Genomic DNA, 23,758 nt, shown 5'->3' on the forward strand with positions numbered 1-23,758 from the left:
CAAGTCCATCCGTTTCGAGGAGGGTGTCCCTGCAGGCACCACACTCACCGTGTTTGCTGCCCAAGACCCTGACCTCTTCATCCATCAGACTGTCCGGTATGTTAGGAACTACAGACCGTTAGGAACTACAGGCTTCATTTCAGATAGACGCTGATTGTATTTTGCATGGATTTGCGCCGTCATACGGCTGAACTGCCTTCTGTGACATTCTTAACTGACCTGCTCCCAAAACCAAAGTCCATTCATTTCCCTGTTGCCTAGCGACGAAGGAGGAAAGGTTACATCATAATAAGCTGGACTGTGTGTCCAGCTACTCTTTCCCTCTCTCCCCCTCTCCCACATACTCACTGGGTCAAAGGTCATTGAGCCACTCCATCCCCAGATTCAGCACCAATCAATTCCACTCTCAGTTCAGTTGGACACCCGTTAAAGAATCGATGCAGTGCAGGCAAACAAATAAACTCTAAAAACAGAAGTTCTTCACATAAATGGATTCACTCAAACTTACTCTTTCACTGTTGTTTTGTCTTCTGAGAGCCACAGAACTCCTCTTTCTCTCTCGCTAGCCTCTCTCTCACTCCTTTCACTCTCTCTGTCTCTTTTTTCTCCTTCATTGATGGGAATTCAGCCCTTTCGTCTTCTCCAGAGATGTCGTTGCAGCCGACAGGCAGCTCATGTTTGGACAGCCTGATCACCACTGGCTGATTCACTTTAGTGACCTTGCCGACAGATGACGTGAGGAGCTGCAGTGTGTGTGTACCAGAAGACTGCTCTTCCTTCCCTGTCACTCCTCCCCCTGCTTTCTCATGTGGAGGGGGAAGAAGAGCGGTGGAGGGGAGAGAGGAGAAGAAAGGGGGTAGACAGGGTCTGATTTGCCAGCTGGTTTTACTGTCAGACTTGGGGGAAGTGGTAGCGTGCATGGGTGGATCGTAGAACTGCACCACAAGCTGTGTGCCCTTCTCCATGTGCCAGCCTTTGCCAGCTGGGTGTCAGAGAGAAGCGTGAGTGCCCCAGGGCTGCCACCGTGGCATGGAGAGAGATGACAGAGCCTCTCACAACAACTAGAGACCTCTGTTTCACCTGCCAAGGGACATCAAATCCAAACTGACACCCAAGTCTGTTGGCGTGACGTTCTGACTCTCATTTTCTTGTTATTTTGTCTTCTAATCGGTTGATTTCCCCGCGACGAAACGCCACGTCGATACCTCAATATATTTCTCAGTCTTTACCTCCCTCCGTCCCTTGGAGTCTAAATGTGGCAGAGTGTTTCATTAAGGGGAGATAGATTTAGCTGCTTAGCTGCCATTATCTCCCACACATCTCATTGGCACTCGCTAACTTGTGTCATCCTCCAGCGTGTTCTCTAATTAGACCTATTCTCATCATCATCAGCAGCAGCATCAAACCTCCTCCCACCAGGCATCTGATCTCGCTGTACCTCTGTCACTCTCTCGCTCTCACACTTTCTCTCTCTATATATATATATACTGTATATCCATCTCTCCACACAGTGACAAACACATTTTAACTGAGTAATCATGTTGATTTACATTGTTTTATTGAGAAGAATATACACTGAGTACACCAAAACTTAGGATCACCTTAGGTTGCATTCGCGTGTCAGTGTTGCCTGCTTGAAGGTTAGGTCCGTTACCTGTAATTAACCTCTCCACTCTCCACTTAAATACTCATTTGTTTCCTTTCTGGAAAGTGCATTTCATTTGGATCAGTTTACTCTTGTCATCTGTTTACATGGTAAAAGCAAGCTGCAAGAATACCATACTGTTTCCTGATGCAGGGGAGATGGTGGCAAAGGTGACCCTATCTGGAAGTTAAGAATAAATACAGGGTATTCGCTGATTCCACTTGTATGATATATGAAGGTGTTATTACCAATGTCCCATCTAATCTGCGTTGCATGTGGGGGTGTGCTGCCTTGCAGCTCCCCGGGACTGCCGTGCAGTGCGCAGAACAACTATCAGCCCATGGAGAGAAGCACGAGATTGAACTTCACTCAACTTTCAAGATTTTGTCCTGTTAGTTAACAACACTATCAATGTTTCCCATTACTGTGGCAATTGTGATCGAATGAATGCAATATTAGCCACTCTCAATGCAACATATAGTACCATAACTAAACAAACTATGCAAGAGATTTTGTTGTAGGCAGAACAAATTGGAGTAGGATTCTATTGTACATGACTCAGCCCATACTCTACACAGACCGGTGCGGCATAACCAATCAGAGCTGCAGCAGGCCTATATGCAAATAGCCATTGCCATATATGGATCTGTGCCATTTACTTTGAGTTGGACTGTGTTTACAGCTGTGGTCGTGAGTAGATGCGCTTGTTTTGAAATCAAAGCGAGAGCTGCATGTGGCCACGTGTGCACATTTTGTTCATATCGTTTGCTAGTTAGTGAGTTATTAGCCCAATTATAGATCGTTTGTAGTTAGCTATCGGGGAGGGATTGCTTCCTACAAGAGCACAAAACGTACATTTCTAGACATCTTTAAAAAAGCCAGTCAGGTAAAGAGCTTTTGTTGTGTCTTAAAGGGTCAGTGTTGTATTCTGAGACAGGCTTGAATAAGCTAAGTAGCCAATGGGCAGAGGGTAGTATAATTTGTCTGACTCTCTGTAATAATGGTATGGGAATAATAATGCATTTTATTTTGTGATGTGGTTTCTTGCATCAAACAACACAACAACATTTTCAGTCACCTCCTTGTCTGAAGGACAAGTGGATAAACAGGTTAATGTCAAGTCCTGCATGTTTTTTTTTTCAAAAGTCTCATGGAATGTTGGCCTCCATTGAACACCACACATTGGCTGATACTGTAGGCTGAATGATAGAACAGCTATTTCCATGTTAAAATTTTATAGGGTGCATTTTCTCCATTGTTTTTGATGGTGGCCAATCTGGTAGGCCTGCATTGTGATCAAATAGCCACAGTAGTTTACTTGGCCACTGTTCAGACTGTAACTTAAAGCGGGTACAGCCTCAGTGTTCACAGTAAACTCGTGCTGGAAGTTGCACAGAATTTTCACAACGTTCAAGTTTGCTCTCAGCAGACCTGAAATTTGCTTAGTGCCGAAGGGATTAGATGTAACATTGGTTATCACTATGAGATATGTTGGAACAGTTTCTACTGTGTGTCTCCAGGTACTCGAAGCTGTCTGACCCAGCTAGCTGGCTGAGGATCAACAGGACCAACGGTCAGATCACCACCATGGCCGTGCTGGACAGGGAGTCCATGTACGTCAGGAACAACATCTATGAGGCCACCTTCCTGGCTGCCGACAATGGTAAGTCTGGTAAGTGTGTGAGTGTGTGTGTGTGTGTGTGCGTTGCCTGCTCAATGCATCCCTTGTGTACTATGGAGAGAAGTGAAATATCTGTCTAAATGTGCCACAGGTGCGTGCTCTCAAAGCTGCTGTAGCGATCGGTGAAGTACTCTAAAACCAATCGACCCAAACCATTGCAAATAGAGGTGTGTGTGCTCTCTGTGTTTGAGAGGGAGGGCCCAGGTGGTGTTGTACCTCAGAGATATGAAGGATTGGATTGCGGGAAAGAGGTGGGTTGCTCTCGAGCATGCAGAGTTTCGGCCAACAAGCTGTTGACGGCATATTGATTTCAAACACCAGTTGACACTGGGATATATTCCACTTTGATTGAGTTTTGCCTTTATTTATTCTGCTCCACCAAGGAGGGAGCTCAAAGCGCCAAGCCAATCATTACAGACAAGCAGTCGATTGGGGTGCTCTGCTGCGCTGAGGCAGTAGAGCCTCACATACTGGAGCTGTAACTCATGCATTGTGTTACTCTCTAATAGAAGGATCAGTTGGATCTCCTCAGTGTGATGAGCTTGGATGAGCTCCATTCACGCAGACAGTGCAGCATCCGTTACTTAGCAGAAAATACTCCACGGTAATCTGTCAGCTATACAGGACTGTTAGTCTGTTGGTCACGAGCTGTAGGTTAGCGTTGCGTTGTTATAGGGTCAGTCTGACTGTACATTAGGATGTGTTTGTTGTCATAGTGTATCGTAGGTTAAGGTATGTTTCGCCTCATTTTAACAGCCGCTGTGTGCTGTGTCAGGGAGATATGTGGTGCTTTCCAGTAAAGTCATTTCATAACTGTGTCCTTTGAGAGTGCTGAGCTCTAGACTCACACAGAGTGGAATATTTATGTTCCGTTTCATTTGTTATGGCTGTCATCACTGGGAGCATTCACAACAAATGTATGCTGTATTCTTCCATCACTCTCAAACCTTCCCTCAATATTCTCTCAGCTCCTTCATTTCCCATCCCTCTGTCCCTTTGCTGTATTCCATTTTTATTATATTTCCTCCCTTCAGATGAAAGTGTTTTTTAGGTACTGTATACGCATGAAGTTACCCTCTTCCTCGGATTGATTACATTTGTCTCTCCCTTCTCCCCACTCTATTTCTCTCCTCACACCTCACTCACCCCTCCCCTATCTGTCTCTCTTTTTCCTCTTTCTCTCTCCTCCTCCCTCCTCTGCCACCCCCTTCACCCTCTCTCAGGCTCTCCCCCAGCCAGTGGGACAGGTACTCTACAGATACATCTGATAGATGTGAATGACAACGCTCCAGTGCTGTTTCCCAAGGAGGCCCAGGTGTGTGAACGCGCCAGCCCCCGCTCCAGGGTCAACATCACAGCCTCCGACGCCGACGCTGACCCTCACGTGGGGCCTTTTGTGTTCGAGCTGCCCTCCTACCCCCCTAGCGTCCGACGCAACTGGACCGCCTCCCGCATAAGCGGTAAGACACACGGCTAGCCTGGGTCACTATTACGAGATCTCCACCAGAGGTGTATTGTGTCAGAGTTTAAATACTGAAGCCCCTTCTCCACACAGTCCCAGTATAACGCTTTCTGTTGTTTGCTATTGTCTAATGTGTGTGTGCGGATGCTCGCTCCCTGTGTGTTTGCTGCTGTGTGACAGATGACAATGGTGTGGTCTCAGGCTGATGGACTGTGGTATAATGGAGGTCTTACAGTAAATTACACTATTCTTCCAGAATGGCTCTGTCTCATGTTGACGTATGAGCTGTGTGCTTTGTGACAGATCACATCCATTCATCTCTCTGCCCTGATAGACAAGATGCCACCCCTACAGATTCATCTAAGACACTATTTATTTTAACAATCCGATACTACTGAGGGCTATGTTTTCCGGTATGCGACCGTGAGGTCTAGGTGATCCCTTTCTTTACACAAAATATGCCTCTTAAATAGAAAAGAACTCGACTCTGAAGTCAAGAAATAACTGCATGTTATGTTATGGTAAATACTAGATCAAGAAATGGAGACAAACAAACCCAGTGAAACAACGCGACCGTGGACCAAGTAGCTGACGACTTGACTTAAGTGAGTTTAGAGACACTACTAACAGAGATTCGCACCGGCAATGGCAAACTGTCCAAGAAGATGAAGAAAATATCAGATGTCAAAAACTCTAAACTGATATGACTTAACTGGCCAACGTGTGGCGAAGGCCGAAACCGGGTTAGCCCTGGAGAAAATCATAATTATGGGGCTTAATGAAACAGGACGGAGGACTTCAGACGCCGTTCAAGTCTTTGTTTCGTATATTTCCCCGAAAGCCGTGCAGCAACCGAAATGGAAGAATTCCTGGAAAAGGTAATACCACAACTACTGGAACAGGAGAATTTCACACGGGCTCCCGCAATTGAACGAGCACATCGAACAGGCGGCCCGAGAGAGGACACGAGCAGCAAACCAAGGGGCATCATCACAAAGTTCCTTAACTATAGGGTCAAAGATAAAGTTGTACGGCTGACCATCCAAGCCAAAAATTGGAGTAGTCGGACCTTTATCAACGCCGACATGAGCAGAGACCTCTACATGAAACGCTGAGAATTTGACCCTGGGGAAAACGATTACCCCGCACAACTACGGGTAAAACAGAAGGAAAGAGACATCACACTGAAATCAGCAAAAGAAGCTACCTGATTCCTGGATAACCTGGACAAGGAGAACAGTGGAAATGGTAATGAATGAAATGTATAGACTACAGGACAGCCTCTACAACAGATGATGTATGACAGACGGGGCACTGGACTATTGAACTTTTTAGGCTACTGAAAGGAGGTGAACGATGGATTTTTACACCCCACCACATCAAAGACACAAAAGAGAACAGTATGTGTTAAGGCCTTCACTCACATGCCTATTGGAAAGAAAAGCACAGCACCATCTGTTTAAATGAATAACACTTTTATGACTATTGACTGCGCAGCATGAATGGCAAACCATTAATTGGTAGGCTGTAGCCATGATCTATTTGTTTAAATAAGACAACATGATGATTGCTATGATCTGGACACTTATTTTTGAATGGTCCCCAGCCGATAGGCTATAAAAGCCTGAGTGGGTGGGAAGAAATGAAATGTCCCGTATGTGGGGAAAAAAGACTGTGAGATGAAATATCATACAGCCGAAGACACTGAAATTGTAAGCACACAATTCTTTTATTTCCGTTGCTCTCTCCCTTCCTTCTTTTTAACATGTTTAATTTACTTTCGCCCAAATGTAGGCATCATAACGGGGAAGTTGATATGCGAAATGGAAAATGTCTTATCAATGTGGGCAACATGATATCATCACATGTCGATTATCCTTTTCTTTTCCCATAGAAAGTGCAATGAATAATGTTAATGAATTGGTTGAATGAATGTTGAAGAAACATGGACAATTGCTGAGTTTATAAAAGAGAAGTGACAAACACGCAGGCTATGTGCACCAAGCCCACAATTATGCACCTTTCAATCATTTTTTCCAGCTCTTTGTTGGACAATTATATCAAAATGAATTCATTAACTGAATCCCAAGGTGGAATGTACAAGAAATGTAGCTAGGCCAACTGAACATGTAGCTGATAAACTCTGAAAAAACAAGTGAATAAATGGCACTCGCTTTGCCTCTACCAGTGCCCAGAGCGCTGTCCCCCGGTGGGTCAAGACAAGCGAGCCCCACATGTGGTTGTGTGCAGTACAACGGAACTGTAGGCTACTCCCTGGATATAGGCCTGCATTTGTTTGCATTTATTTAATTGGAGCTTAACACATTTTTCTATTTAATATACTATAATGATGCCAAATGCCTAAATAATCAAATTAATTTTATTCTCAATTAACAGAGTGATGGCAAGTCCTTTTTATGTTGTTTTTCTCTTATTGACGCTGCGGGGATAACTTACTCCTTAGCTTTGGAAAACAAGAGCTAAGCCTATCACTCTGGCCAGAAAAAAATGATGTATACTTTGGATGGGTCTCATCTATCTCAGAAGGTAGAACCAGCCTTAGACAGGACTCCTTAATAGTAAACACTATATTTGTTTCACAAACACTAATTACAGTGCATTCGGAAAGTATTCAGACCCCTTGACTTTTTCCACATTTTGTTACTTTACAGCATTATTCTAAAATTGATAAATTGTCACACAATACCCCATAATAACAGAGCAAAAACAGGTTATTAGAACTTTTTGCAAATATATTGAAAATAAAAACTGAAATGTTAAATTTACATAATTATTCAGACCCTTTAGTCAGTACTTTGTTGAAGCACCTTTGACAGCGATTACAGCCTTGAGTCTTCTTGGGAATGACGCTACAAGCTTGGTACACCTGTATTTGGGAAGTTTCTCCCATTCTTCTCTGCAGATCCTCTCAAGCTCTGTCAGGTTGGATGGGGAGCGTTTATATTTTTGACTACTTTTACTTTTACTTCACTACATTCCTAAAGAAAAGAATGTACTTTTTACTCCATGCATTTTACCTGACACCCAAAATATCTTGTTACGTTTTCAATGCTTAGCAGGACCGGAAAATGATCCAGTTCACTCAGTTATCAAGACAACACATGGTCATCCCTTTTGCCTCTCATCTGGCGAAATCACTAAACACAAATGCATCTTTTGTAAAGTATGTCTTAGTGTGGGAGTGTGCCCCTGGCTATCCATCAGTTTTAAAACAAGAAAATTATGCCGCCTGCTTTGCTTAATAAAAGGAATTTGAAATGATTTATACTTTTACTTTTACTGTTGATACTTAAGTATATTTTAGCAATTACATTTACTTTTGATTCTTAAGTATATTTAGAACTGATGGATTCTGGGTACTAACTCCTAAACTTGGGAGAGATCCATGGATTAGTGATGAAAGGGGTCGAGGTCAGGTCAGGTCACGGGAGAAAGAAAAGTTTATGGCCGTATCTGTCACGAATCCCACCGAAGGTGGCTCCCCTGCCTGCTCGGGCGGCGCTCGGCGGTCGTCGTCGCCGGCCTACTAGCCGCCGCTGATCCCTTTTTCCTTTTCGTTTGGTATGTCTTATTGTTTGCACCTGTTCCTTATTTGTGTCTCTTGATTTATGGTTATTTAAGCCTGTTTAGCCCGCCCAGGTTTGTGCGGGATTATTTTCGTCAGAGTGTTTTTTGTTGTTGGATGTGCTGGCGATCTGCATGTGTTGTTTTATATGCGTTACTGTGGACCCGTTGTATTTGGGCACTTCGTTATTCACGCCGGTTCTGCTGGCGTCGACCGTTTTCGTATTTAAGGAATAAACACATTTTTCCTTACCTCTGCTCTCTGCGCCTGACTCCTACCACCACTCCTAGCAATCGCTGACAGTATCATTTAGTTTCCTGCCTAGCGGTAAAGATACAATGTTTGTTCAGATGTGTAGGAGGAGACTCAGCCTAGGAGAAAGGGTTAAATATCAGTGCTTGTGTGAACAATGTCTTTGTCTAATGCAGCTGTATTGATCCTCTGGGAAGAATAAACTTGGTTTAAGCTTTCATAGTGTCTGTCGAGTTTTTACTCTGAGAAATTAGAACCTAACACAACCAAATACTTTTAGACTTTAATCAAGTAGTATTTTACTAGGTAACTTTTACTTTTACTTAAGTAACTTTCCATTAAGGTATCTATACTTTAACTCAAGTATGACAATTGAGTACTTTTTCCACCACTGCTTAGGGCTATTGTCCTGTTGGAAGGTGGACCTTCGCCCCAGTCTGAGCTCCTGAGCGCTCTGGAGCAGGTTTTCATCAATAATCTCTCTGTACTTTGCGCCATTCATCTTTCCCGTGATCCTGACGAGACTCCTAGTCCCTGCAGCTGAAAAACATTCCCACAGGAGCTCTGTCAGAGTGACAATGGGGTTCTTAGTCACCTCCCTGACCAAGGTTCTTCTCCGCCGATTGCTCAGTTTGGCCGGGCGGCCAGCTCTAAGAAGAGTCTTGGTGGTTCCAAACTATGTCCATTTAAGAATGATGGAGGCCACTGTATTCTTGGAGACCTTTAATGCTACAGAAAGGTTTTGGTACCCTTCCCCAGATCTGTGCCTCGACGCAATCCTGTCTCTGAGCTCTACGGACAATTTCTTCGACCTCATAGCTTTTTTTTGCTCTGACACACACTGTCAACTGTAGGACCTTATATAGACAGGCGTGTGCCTTTCCAAATCATGTCAAATCAATTGAATTTTCCAAAGGTGGACTCCAATCAAGTTGTAGAAACATCTCAAGAATGATCCGTGGAAACAGAATGCACCTGAGCTCAATTTCAAGTCTCATAGTAAAGGGTCTGAATACTTACAGTTGACGTCAGAAGTTTACATACACTAAGTTGACTGTGCCTTTAAACAGCTTGGAAAATTCCAGAAAATTATGTCATGGCTTTAGAAGCTTCTGATAGGCTAATTGACATCATTTGAGTCAATTGGAGGTGGACCTGTGGATGTATTTCAAGGCCTACCTTCAAACTCAATGCCTCTTTGCTTTACATCATGGGAAAATCAAAAGAAATCAGCCAAGACCTCTGTCTCCTAGAGATCAACGTACTTTGGTGCAAAAAGTGCAAATCAATCTCAGAACAACAGCAAAGGACCTTGTGAAGATGCTGGAGGAAACGGGTACAAAAGTATCTATATTCACAGTAAAACGAGTCCTATATCGACACAACCTGAAAGGCCGCTCAGCAAGGAAGAAGCCACTGCTCCAAAACTGCCATAAAAAATCCAGACTACGGCTTGCAACTGCACAAGGGGACAAAGATCGTACTTTTTGGAGAAATGTCCTCTGGTCTGATGAAACAAAAATAGAACTGTTTGGCTATAATGACCATTGTTATTTTGGGAGGAAAAAGGGGGAGGCTTGCAAGCCGAAAAACACCAGGGACTGGTGCACTTCACAAAATAGATGGCATCATGAGGATGGAAAATTATGTGGATATATTGAAGCAACATCTCAAGACATCAGTCAGGAAGTTAAAGCTAGGTCGCAAATGGGCCTTCCTGGTCGAATTGCTGCAATGGAACCACTTCTAAAGGACAACAATAATAAGTAGAGACTTGCTTGGGCCAAGAAACACGATCAATGGACATTAGACCGGTGGAAATTTGTCCTTTGGTCTGGAGTCCAAATTGGAGATTTTTGGTCCCAACCACTGTGTCTTTGTGAGACGCGGTGTGGGTGAACGGATGATTTCCGCATGTGTATTTCCCACTGTAAAGCATAGAGGAGGAGGTGTTATGGTGTGGGGATGCTTTGCTGGTGACACTGTCTGTGATTTATGTAGAATTCAAGGCACAATTAACCAGCATGGCTACCACAGCATTCTGCAGCGATATGCCATCCCATCTGGTTTGGGCTTAGTGGGACTATAATTTGTTTTTCAACAGGACAATGACCCAACACACCTCCAGGCTATTTAAGGTCTATTTTACCAAGAAGGAGAGTGATGTAGTGCTGCATCAGATGACCTGGCCTCCACAGTCCCTCGACCTCAACCAAATTGAGATGATTTGGGATGAGTCGGACCGCAGAGTGAAGGAAAAGCAGCCAACAAGTGCTCAGTATATGTGGGAACTCCTTCAAGACTGTTGGAAAAGCATTCCAGGTGAAGCTGGTTGAGAGAATGCCAAGAGTGTGCAAAGCTGTCATCAAGACAAAGGGTGGCTATTTGAAGAATCTCAAATCTCAAATACATTTTGATTTGTTTAACACTGTTTTGGTTACTACATGATTCCATGTTTGATTTCATAGTTTTGATGTCTTCACTATTATTCTTCAATGTAGAAAATAGTTCAATTAAAGAAAAACCCTGAATGAGCAGGTGTAATAAAACCTTTGACCGTTTTTAAGAAATGTTATTTAAATGTTATATATAAAATAAAAAAATTCAAGTTTTTAATTTAGTACTAGTTGGGCAGTGGACATTTTTAAACACTGAGCAAAAATATAAACATAATATGCAACAATCTCACTGAGTTAGAGTTCATATAAGGAAATCAGTCAGTTGAAATAAATTCATTAGGCCCTAATTTATGGATTTCACATGACTGGGAATACAGATGGTCTGTATCTGTTGGTCACAGATACCTTTAAAAAAAAGGTAGGGGCGTGGTCTGCAGTTGTGAGGCCGATTGGACGTACTGCCAAATTCTCTAAAATAATGTTGGAGGCTGCTTATGGTGGAGAAATGAACATTACATTCTCTGGCAGGAGCTCTGGTGGACATTCCTGCAGTCAGCATGCCAACTGCACACTCCCTCAACTTGAGACACCTGTGGCGTTGTGTTGTGTGACAAACTGCACATTTTAGAGCAACCTTTTATTGTTCCCAGCACAAGGTGCACCTGTGTAATGATCATGCTGTTTAATCAGCTTCTTGATATGCCACACCTGTCAGTTGGATGGATTATCTTGGCAAAGGAGAAATGCTCACTAACAGGAATGTAAATCCATTTCTGAGCAAAATTTGAGAGATAGAACATCTGTGTATAGAACATTTCTGGGATCTTTTATTTCAGCTCATGAAACATGGGACCAACACATATATTGCGTTTATATTTTTGTTCAGTAGATAAATATTGTCCTTCGTAACGCACCTTACTTACTTAAAATAGGGCATTTGTGGTTGACTAGAGCGCTCCCGAGTGGTGCAGGGGTCTAAGGCACTACATCTCAGTGCAAGAAGCATTACTACAGTCACTGGTTTGAATCCAGGCTGTATCACATCTGGCCGTGATTGGGAGTCCCATAGAGCGGTGCACAATTGGACCGGGTTTGGCCGGTGTAGGCCGGCATTGTAAATAATAATTTGTTCTTAACTGACTTGCCTAGTTAAATAATGGTAAAAAAATGTATCTGGCCAAGACTATATAAATACATTAGCATGTGTTGGGAAATCAAGCCAGAAAGAAAAGTTCGTTGTTTAACCTATAACCTGTTAGTTAATTTGCCTTGCCACCTTGATATAGGCCTAAGGCAGAGACAATAAAAAGACACAGTGGCAGAATAAATTCAACCACACCTTTGTTTCATCACAAAACCGAAGAGCAACATCTGTCCAGTGGAGTCCACAAAGCATATTGCAAATAATAAACAGTTGCTGGTCAATCAAATGTATGTTTCTGACATTTTCGGACTACTAAACAACTATTGATTTAGAACACCGGCGAGTTACAGCAAGTCGCAAAGAAAACAGGAGCTGCCTCCACTATTCCAGAACCATTTCAACTTCAACATTTCAACATTATTAAATCACCTCTGCTTAGTCTAATACAGTGTGCACTAAAAGATACCAAAAAAAACGATTTAGTCCAATCAACGTAAGCTAAATATGATTTGGCTGTAACTGGTACTGATATCTGTGCGTAAGTAGAAAAAACATGTTGACTCACCCTACTTGTAGAGAAACGCCAATGCCATCCTCCTCTATTTCATGTTGCCAAAACAGTCTATGACTGTCATACAGTACATGCTTTTAGTTTTTATTGTCCTAGGCTACCTGGCTAAAATACTTGCTCACTAGCCTAACTTCCTTTCATGTGCAACGATGAGCCAGTTAGTTAATATTAGCCTACTACATCTAGCTACATATTGAACTTCAGGCCAGGGACACAATTAATTACTTCATGATTGGATCAGAATCACCGTCATAATCATTGGCCAGTACGGAGAATGAAGTTAAACCGCAAGTCCAAATCCCTATCTCCATCCATGGCTAATTTTGGAAAGGAACAATTTTAGCTAGCTAGCTAGCTAACCACCGGAGGACAACAACACAACGAGATGCAACAATTCAAGTATTTTTCTGTCAATAACGTTTAGCTTTTGATGTGATGTGATTGGTATGAAGCCAAATCCAAACTGGCTTTCCTTGACACTTTTCTTTTGGACCGCGAGTACCATTCACAGTTGAGCGCACTCAGTGTAGCTCAACGTGGATTGGCAATTATTTGATACTTTTCTTATCAAGGGAGGCCAAATGCTCACTTCCTTCCTACTACGGGTGGCAAAAATGTCATTCTCTTTTGGACCAGACAGCATCAGATAGATGGGCTACACATACAAAGACAGAGGGGCGCTATTTTGCTCGCTCAGATGCTTTCTCTGATGAGATACATTCAGCCCCCTTGCGTATTGAAGGAAAATTATGAAACACAGAGATAGGAAAGATACATTATTTATTTATTTCTTGATCAATATTTTTGGGTAAACGTGGCTTACCTTGGCATCCATGAATACATGCCACTGTATTATCAGTTGTCAAAGACTCCAGCCACACAAGTCATAGACTTCTCACACGGCAAGCGGTACCAGAGCACCAAGTCTAGGTCCAAAAGGCTCCTTAACAGCTTCTACCCCCAAGCCATAAGACTGCTGAAAAATTTTGCAAATGACTACCCAAACTATTTGCATTGACCCCCCCCTCTTGTTTTTTTTACACTGCCTCTACTCGCTGTTTATTATCAATGCATTGTCACTTTACCTCTATCTGTGCATATTACCTCAAGTACCTCAACTAACTTGTACCCCCACACATTGACTCTGTACCGGTTCCCCCTGTATATAGTCTCGTTAATGTTCTATTGTGTTACTTTTTTTTACTTCAGTTTAACTCTTATTTTCTTAAAACTGCATTGTTGGTTAAGGGCTTGTAAGAAAGCATTTCACGGTATTTGACGCATGTGACAAATAAAATTTGATTTGATGTGATTTAGTATATTTTCTTTGAAATGCGTAGTCACTGACCAATAACCTGCATTAAAGGAAATAGCCACTACGGCGGCACCAATAAGGTCGCTCTCTCACCTGAGCAACAGTACAGGACAGATTCATGTGGGAAGCATCAACGGGGTAAGGGAGGAGGGTAAAAAGGATCATGCGGGATTTATTGTAAAAAAATACAAAAAAAATGATGTCTTGTGAATACATGCCCAACCTGTTGGGGCTAGGGGGCAGTATTTTCACGGCCGGATGAAAAACGTACCCAATTTAAACAGGTTACTACTCTGGCCCAGAAAATAGAATATGCATATTATTAGTAGATTTGGATAGAAAACACTCTGAAGTTTCTAAAACTGTTTGAATGGTGTCTGTGAGTATAACAGAACTCATATGGCAGGCAAAAAACCTGAGAAAAATTGAGTCAGGAAGTGGGAGAAATTCAAAATGTAGTTTTCTTTTGAATCCCTTGAAAAACTACAATGACATAGGATTTACGTTGCACCTCCTAACTCTTCCATTGGCTGTCAACAATCTTTAGGAACTGCTTTCATCCATCATCTGTAACCGGGCAGAAAATTCTGGCTCGTTCAATCCCTGGCCAGTCTGAGAACAGGTGTCTTATGACGCGCATCCACGTGACTTAGCTGTTGTTTTATTTTTCTTGTATGACGAATACCTATTGCCCGGTTGTAAAATTATCGCAATTTTATGTAAAAAAATACCCTAAAGGATTGATTGTAAACATCGTTTGACGTGTTTCTACAAACGGTAATGGAACTTTTGGCCATTTCGTCTACGGATTTGCGTCCACGCCACATGGCATTGTAAAGTGTTCTGGATGGGTCAACAAAACGGACGTATTTGGAAATAAATTATGGGCTTTGCAGAACAAATGAACATTTCTTGTGGAAGTGGGTGCCCATCCAAGTGCATTCCGCCGAAGATCAGCAAAGGTAAGTAAATATTTCTAACATATTTTTAGAGATTTGTCGACGTCGGGGTTGTAGGCTAACTGTATAGCTTAGCATTGAAGGCTAAGTTCTGTACTCAGAATATTGCACAATGTGCCTTTTCCGTAAAGTTATTTTGAAATCTGACAAAGTGGCTGCATAAAGGAGTAGATTATCTCTAATTCTTTAAATAATTGTTATAATTTTTTTTTCAACGTTATGAGTTCTTCCGTAAATTAAATGTGCCTATTCACCAGAAGTTATCGGGGGAGAACATTTTCTGAACGTAACGCGCCAATGTAAAAATTGGGTTTTTGGATATAAATATAAACTTGATCGAACAAAAAATGCATGTATTGTCTAACATGATGTCCTAGGAGTGTCATCTGATGAAGATTGTCAAAGGTTAGTGCTTAATTTTAGCTGTATATCTGGTTTTGTGATGGCTATCGTGCTTCTTTTTTTCTGAGGTGTTATGCTAAAATAATCTAATATTTTGCTTTCACCATAAAGCCTTTTTGAAATCGGACAATGTGATTGGATTAACGAGTAGAGTATCTTTAAAATGCCGTATAATACTTGAATTTTAATTTTGAGATAATTTTTTTTTGAATTTCGCGCCGTGTTATCTCACTGGTTGTTGTCCAACCAATCCCGTTAATGGGATTGTATCCCCAACAGGAAGAAGCTTGAGGGTTGATCAACAATATTATCATTGTAGCTGTTTATGTAGTGTATCAACACCTTACATAATGTATGGAGTCACTATGAGACCAAAAATATATAAAGACCCATCTCAATATCACGTGTTGTGGATAATACTTAACATGTGTGACATGGAATGTCAATGGAATTGTGCAGCCAGCCAAAATAATGAAGTTATTTTCATATTTGAAAAAGAATAACGCCAACATCTGTTTCTTACAAGAAACTCACCTATCAGCAAAAGGAAGTGAAAGGTTTGTGCGAGCTTGGGATGGGTTGGCATTCTCCTCCACCTACTCCGCAAGATCCAGAGGAGTATCAATTCTCATTGCTAAAAAAGTCCCATTTAAGTCTACAGAAATTATTTCAGACCAGATGGATGTTTAATAATGGTAAAAGGAAATTCACTTTACTGAATTGTTATTGCCCACATGAAGACGACCCAAAGTTCATTAATGAACTTATACTAAAACTATTTCAATGTCATCAACTAAACTATATCCTCTTCCTAACATGTGTAAGGTATTAAACCACAGCATCAAAGAGCTGGGTCTATGTGAACTGTGGAGATATAAACATCCAACTGAAAGAGAATACTCCTATTACTCTCACGTCCACAACTCATATTCAAGAATTGACTTTTTTATAGTTAACTTTACTTTAATTGCATGTGTTTCTGGATGTAAATACCTTCCTAGAATAATTACGGACCACAGCTCATTGTCCTTCACGTTAAAGCTCAAACCTCCTATGCCAATAGCAAAGGCATGGCAATTCAACACAATGTTACTTGGAGATAAGAAGTTTACCTCATAGCTCAACACACACATATACATGTTTTTGGAAATATATTTAAATAATGAAGTATGCCCAACTGTTGTCTGGGAAGATCTTAACCTGTTGGGTCTAGGGGGCAGCATTTGCACGTCTGGATAAAAAAAATGTACCCGATTTAATCTGGTTACTAATCCTACCCAGTAACTAGAATATGCATATACTTATTATATATGGATAGAAAACACTCTAAAGTTTCTAAAACTGTTTGAATGGTGTCTGTGAGTATAACAGAACTCATTTGGCAGGCAAAACCCTGAGACATTTTCTGACAGGAAGTGGATACCTGATGTGTTGTATTGACTTTAAACCTATCCCATTGAAAAACACAGGGGCTTAGGAATATTTTGGCACTTCCTATTGCTTCCACTAGATGTCACCAGCCTTTACAAAGTGTTTTGAGTCTTCTGGAGGGAGATCTGACCGAACAAGAGCCATGGAACGATGATGTCCCATTAGACACCTGGCGCGCGAGTTCATGTTGGGTACCCTCGTTCCAATACGTTATAAAAGAGTATGCATTCGTCCACCTTGAATATTATTCATGTTCTGGTTAAAAAGGCCCTAATGATTTATGCTATACAACGTTTGACATGTTTGAACGAACGTAAATATATTTTTTCCCCTCGTTCATGACGAGAAGTCCGGCTGGCTTACATCATGTGCTAACGAGACGGAGATTTTTGGACATAAATGATGAGCTTTTTTGAACAAAACTACATTCGTTATGGACCTGTGATACCTGGAAGTGACATCTGATGAAGAGAATCAAAGGTAATGGATTATTTACATAGTATTTTCGATTTTAGATCTCCCCAACATGACGTCTAGTCTGTATCGCAACGCGTATTTTTCTGGGCGCAGTGCTCAGATTATTGCAAAGTGTGATTTCCCAGTAAGGTTATTTTTAAATCTGGCAAGTTGATTGCGTTCAAGAGATGTAAATCTATAATTCTTTAAATGACAATATAATATTTTACCAATGTTTTCTAATTTTAATTATTTAATTTGTGACGCTGACTTGACTGCCGGTTATTGGAGGGAAACGATTTCCTCAACATCAATGCCATAGTAAAACGCTGTTTTTGGATATAAATATGAACTTGATAGAACTAAAAATGCATGCATTGTCTAACATAATGTCCTAGGAGTGTCATCTGATGGAGATTGTAAAAGGTTAGTGCATCATTTTAGCTGGTTTTATGGTTTTGGTGACCCTGTCTTTGACTTGACAAAACATTACACACAACTCTTGTAAATGTACTGTCCTAACATACTCTAAATTTATGCTTTCGCCGTAAAACCTTTTTGAAATTGTAAAACGTGGTTAGATTAAGGAGATGTTTATCTTTCAAATGGTGTAAAATAGTTGTATTTTTGAAAAATTAGAATTTTGACATTTATTTGGATTCAAATTTGCCGCTCTTGAAATGCACCTGCTGTTGATGGAGTGCACCACGGGTGGCACGCTAGCGTCCCACCTAGCCCCAAGAGGTTAAAGCATATACGAGAGGTTGTATCATGTATTACTCTTCACATAAGAAAAATAATACCCATAAAGAATTAGAAATACGAGAACATAAATAGATAAGATTGAATTCAATGTTCAGTATGGAGATTCTTCCCAATATCTATGTTACATGTAGGTAGAGTCAACACAATAAAAATGTATATATTACCAGGATTGATGTATTTATTCCAGGCCCTGCCAGTTTCAATTTCATCCAACCTTTTTAATAAATTAAATAGCCTGGGGGTTTTGGACTACCTCATATGAAAATGTATTACTGTGCTACACATCTGCATTCACTTTAACAATGGACAGCAGACTATCCTTGTGCATGGAGGAGTATTGAAACAAAAATGTAATACCTTATGATTATTTAAGATAATTCATAGGACTGCGCCCATGTAATGTCACATTTTGGTTGGAGATGCAAAAAGCACAAAGGAACCCTATTACATATGCTGTGATTCTGTGATAAACTGACACCATTTTGGGATAATGTATGTGCTATCATTTCATTGTGTCTAGGAATGTATATACATTTCTGTCTGTTGGGAAATGTATATATTGGTGATCAATATCAGAGAAAGTTTTGAAATCTAGGTCTAATTGCTGCAAAAAAATGTATAGGCATGAATTAGTAAGCCTTATATTCACCCTCAATAAGAAACTGGAGGACTGAACTATCTGGCTATACTGTTGGATTTTGTATATTATAAAGCGAAATAAAAACCAGAAGTGTTTGACGAAATTTGGAAACCATATGTTGATCACCTCGGGGAATGTGTTGTATGGTGTGCGTTTTGTTTTTGTGTTGTGATGTGCTGTAGAAAAAACAATTTAAAAAAAACTGATACGCTGGTTTTAGGTTGAATGGATATCCTGTGTAATAGCTGCGTGTCTATTTAGCTACAGTAACTGCCTGTGTATTATTCAGTATGTATTTGCATGTATTTTATCTCTGCAGTACTGCTCATATGGCCATAGATGACTACAGTAAAACTCCAGAATGGTCAACTGTTTATATTTTACACCACTGCTATCGGATACTGGGAGCTTCACGCAGTGACGGGACATTGTGTCTGTGTGATTATGCGCAGGTGACTATGCCCAGCTGAGACTGAGGATTCCCTACCTGGATGCAGGGGTGTATGATGTTCCCATCATAGTGTCGGACTCTGGGAACCCGCCCCTCTCTAACAGGTCTATGATAAAGGTCAAGGTGTGTCCGTGTGACGACAACGGAGACTGTACTACCACCGGAGCTGTGGCTGCCGCTGGACTGGGGACCGGAGCGATCATAGCCATACTCATCTGTATCATCATACTGCTTAGTGAGTATAATACACACTTATACACACTTATACACACACACACACCTGCGCTGTAGGTGTCATTGTCTGTGTCAACATACTACTCCCAGCCCTCCTCTGTCTACCCTGCTGATGTGCTGTGTGTGTTGCAGCAATGGTACTGGTGTTTGTGATGTGGATGAAGCGGAGGGAGAAGGAGCGTCAGGCCAAGCCCCTGCTGATCGACCCAGAGGACGACGTCAGAGACAACATCCTGAAATACGATGAGGAGGGAGGAGGAGAGGAGGACCAGGTCAGTGATATACACATTACACATGCACTAGGACTTCGTTTAACAGCGCAGCCATACTTATAGCCTGATGATGACCACACCGAGGATGATGAAGCCGATGATGAAGATGTAATGTTTAAAAATACTGTGATTGGACTCAAACACTTTCTCCGCCATTCTTACACTTACACTGAGTCCCCTTCCTTGTCTGGTGTTGCAGGACTATGACCTAAGCCAGCTGCAGCAGCCCGAGGCTCTGGACCACATCATCTGTAAACCAACGGGAGTGCGCAGGGTGGACGAGAGGCCTGTCATCGCTGAGTCCCAGTACCCCGTCAGACCCAGCCTGCCTCATCCCGGAGATATCGGAGACTTCATCAACGACGTATGTTAACTATTAGACATTGTTCATCTCGAAAGATCATACAAGTGTCTTAATGTTCACGTCCCTGTACTTAACAGTGATAGCTTTTCAAAAGTTTTCAAACACAGTAGCAAGGCACAGTAGAAGTGTTTTGCCTTCCTCTCCTCAGTGTTAACTTACCCTCTGTCTTTCTCTCTCAGGGTCTGAGGGCAGCAGACAACGACCCCACAGCCCCGCCCTATGACTCCCTGCTGGTGTTTGACTACGAGGGCAGCGGCTCCACAGCCGGCTCTGTCAGCTCCCTCAACTCCTCAAGCTCAGGGGACCAGGACTACGACTACCTCAACGACTGGGGCCCCCGCTTCAAGAAGCTGGCTGACCTCTACGGCGGAGGAGACGACGACTGAGAAAGGGGTGGGGTACGGAGGGGGTCCGGGGGGGAGGGTTTGGGGTTGGGGTCAGATGCTCCTCGAAACCACAGGCAGGGCCCAAGCAGTACCATATTAGATATTTCCATAGTAGACCAGTGAGGACAGAACGGACGTTAGAGACTGTTCTAGAACACGGCCTGTGACCTCACTAGGTTCTGCTGCTACTCTATTCTGGCTTTTTTTAGTGGCAAGTTTTTAGTGTGTTTTGTTTCTCACTCTACTGAACCTCAAGCTATCTGGGGACACAAGGCACTTCTGAGAGACAGGAGTGATGACGCTCGTTTGGCTTGGATGATAAAAAGGAACAGGACAAACCCGTCTCTTTTTGGCTTAACGCTGAACAGAGTGTACAGAAAGACACTTTCTCTCTCAACTTGAATTTCCTTAGAACAGAAGCACTGTCGTTTTATAAAGTGCCTTTTGTGGTGTGTTTTGTATTGGACTCCTGCTATCTCAGGGTTGTTTGCCATTGGAGTGGTTTCGAGCGGCACACTCCCTTGTAACCCCCATGCCCCCAACCTTCATATGTCTCCCTCTCCTCTTCTCTCTGGTGTAGAAAGAACTACTGTACCCAGCAGCAACACAGAGAAGTGAACCTCACAACGAGGGCTGGCTGCAGGTTAAGATCAGATGAACTCTGACCTTTTGGAGCATTTTGGGGAAGTACTACTAAAGCAACCCTCTGTCAGTGAGACCTGATACACACTAGGGTGATCGAAGACTTTCCCAAGCATCATCCGGTCAACACAACAACACACTGACATTGGGTGTGTGAGTGTATGTGGTTGTTTTTATAAATGTGGGGTTTTTCTAACAAACAGAGAATGCCTGCCTTTCCTCTGTGAACTCAGTCTAGGAGCATTTACGTTTGGACGCTTGCCTGCCCTGTACGGTTTTGTGTTGCTTTCCACACTGTAAAACTTATATAGGCATGATCTGAGTAGTGGGACAGTATGAGACAGTACGACTTTAAATGGCTTGGAAAGAAGGCACTGAAAACGAAGCGTTATAAGGATTTTTTTGCCTTGAACATTCCCATTTTTTAGGTCAACAAAACTATTAAAAGGTGCATGATTTTTTTTCCCAAAATGTTTTACTCAACGCACTTGTTCTTATGTGGTGAGAATGTAAAAAATAGTAAGCTGAAAATATATGAATATACTCTGTAAAAAGACATTCAAAAAAGAAAATGCTGTAAGATACCTATTTTTTGAAGTATTAACAACAAAAAAGTTGATGCTCTTCAATGGGCTGAATGACATTTTGGCCAAAAGTTGATGCTCTCGCTCTTCAATGGGCTGAATGACATTTTGGCCCGGCCATTTTCAATGTGTGCGTGTGTTTCTTTTCTAATTTTGGTCAAGATGCTGTAGGTTTCTTTCAGTTTATCTTTTTCACACAAAAAATTGTTGGTTCTTTTTTAAGAATTAAGAAAGCTTTGTTATAGTTCAATTTTTTTAATATGTCAAATGCAGCCCTCCCTCTTCTCATGTGTCTTTGACGAAGGCATTTCTGTCGGCCTCTGAAGTTGGAACTGTTCAAGGGTTAAACAGCCATGCCTGCTGATAGTTGTTCTATTATTCAGTGTATCTGAATTATTTTCTTCATTGATCTGGATATGTGCTTTAGAAAATAAATGAGACATGTTTTAAAAATGTGGCACCTTACTCATTTCTACCCTGTTCAACCATCAGTGTTCTTCACTCCAACTTTCTGAGATTACACCCTCCTGGAATATACACTCTTGATACTATTTTTATCTTAAACTTGGCCATTGGTTATTTTACACCCTCGCTGAATGACTGACTGTACTATTCTCTGTTTGTGTTTTTGCTGGATGTCAAGGCCTGACGGTTCTAACTCCCTGTACACTGCAGAGCTGGGTCACAACGTGTATTTGTGTCCATCCCTGTGATTTCAATTAGTCAGCTGAGGCCCCAAAAAGCGGCGGGGGAATGGAAGGATTTTAATCCTCCCCGGCTGTGTGTCTATCAATTAGCCACACCATTAATCCACAGGACCTAATCTCATTAGATAGAGAGCCTTTAATGAGACACCCAGAGAGAGAAATTATATATTTTTTTTAACCTGTTTTAGACCCAGGTCCACACAGACCCAACCCTGGAGAGAGAGAAAGAGAGAGAGATAAATTTAATAAGGAATCCTTCCATTCATACGGTGAAGCACAGCAACCATACTAACAAGAAGATTCCATCACATGTGAATGGCATTGCTTTTGCACAAGTAACTATTAAAAAGTAATAACTGTCTTCAGATGATGATGCAAATGGAGAGCTACTTCGGTTTCTTCAAGGGTTAGGCTACTTTGATATATTGGCAAGCAGTTCCTGTGGCCCTGGCCTGCACACTTTGAGTCCCACAATCACACCGGCGTGATTTAGTGCTTCCAACCCCTTAAACAGTGTGTGTTTGAGCTACAGACTTGTTTTGCATTGGTTTTGTCTATTTGTGTTCTTCTGCTTCAGCTGATACTAACCATTAGTATGTGATTAGCAGGGGGTGAGCTAGAGCGGATTGTGAGATAAGGCCGGATCCCAAAAACGGTTCTTCTCACAAAAACGTCTGTAAAATCCATATGGTTTGAGCTACATACTATTATGAGCCCACTATGAATAGCGGAGACTCTCTCAAATCCGCATGTTTGCTCAATGACGTTCACAAGTCAAACAAGTCATTAGAAGGTAAGGTTTCTTCTATATAGAATATCATAGGAAATCCCAGGACATAGTGTCTACAATACTGACGTAGTTGCTGTCACAAACTCCACACAGTTGTCACTAACTAGTTGGATAGTCATTTTCTACTGAGCAAACAATTTCTGTACTTACAGCATTCTTATAAATTCATTTTCTATTAGGTTTTTGCCTGACATTTGTGACTCGTTTCAAGAAACTACGTGTATGTCGCAGGTCACAACTTCACAGGAAAGCTGTTTTTTTACAAAAATGCATGTGACCTTTCATGTGCCTTAATAACAAACCAGTATGCCATATGTAAATACTAATACAATTGTTAAATTATGAGCCTAGTTGGTTTAGCCACAGAAAAGTTAGCAACCTTCCCCCTAGCCATGATTGGCTGAGATAATGAGTGGGCTGGACATGCCGAGGTGAGTTTGGATTGGTCTGCCATATGGCATGCTTCTGTCTATTTGAGCTGGTCAGTATGTGTAGGTAATCCTGTTTAACGCGGCTTTTTATAAAAATGTATCGTGTAGTAAAACTGCATAAGTGTTGCTCTCCACTTTCTGGAGGACCGAGTTTTGAAATCAGTGGAATTTGAGTATCATAGCTAAGGA

General features: G+C 41.7%; 1 protein-coding gene across 4 annotated transcripts in view; it reads left to right on the top strand.

Annotated features, from left to right (window-relative positions):
• Window positions 1-22,094, top strand: part of LOC106582912 (cadherin-4) — a 260,714-nt gene extending 238,620 nt beyond the window's left edge. For 3 of the 4 annotated variants that reach the window (XM_014166534.2, XM_014166536.2, XM_045705822.1), the window contains 7 exons: window positions 1-96; window positions 3,166-3,317; window positions 4,550-4,786; window positions 19,161-19,394; window positions 19,526-19,665; window positions 19,865-20,029; window positions 20,209-22,094. The exon at window positions 1-96 is cut by the window's left edge and continues 158 nt beyond it. In XM_014166534.2, coding sequence (XP_014022009.2) covers window positions 1-96; window positions 3,166-3,317; window positions 4,550-4,786; window positions 19,161-19,394; window positions 19,526-19,665; window positions 19,865-20,029; window positions 20,209-20,415 — 1,231 coding nt within the window. In that variant the 3' untranslated portion in view covers window positions 20,416-22,094. The remainder of the gene's footprint in view (window positions 97-3,165; window positions 3,318-4,549; window positions 4,787-19,160; window positions 19,395-19,525; window positions 19,666-19,864; window positions 20,030-20,208) is intronic. The other variant, XM_014166535.2, reaches the window with a different exon arrangement.
• The last annotated feature ends 1,664 nt before the right edge of the window (window positions 22,095-23,758 follow it).

The sequence above is a fragment of the Salmo salar genome, chromosome ssa22 (genome assembly GCF_905237065.1).
Source record: "Salmo salar chromosome ssa22, Ssal_v3.1, whole genome shotgun sequence".
Lineage (NCBI taxonomy): Eukaryota > Metazoa > Chordata > Actinopteri > Salmoniformes > Salmonidae > Salmo > Salmo salar.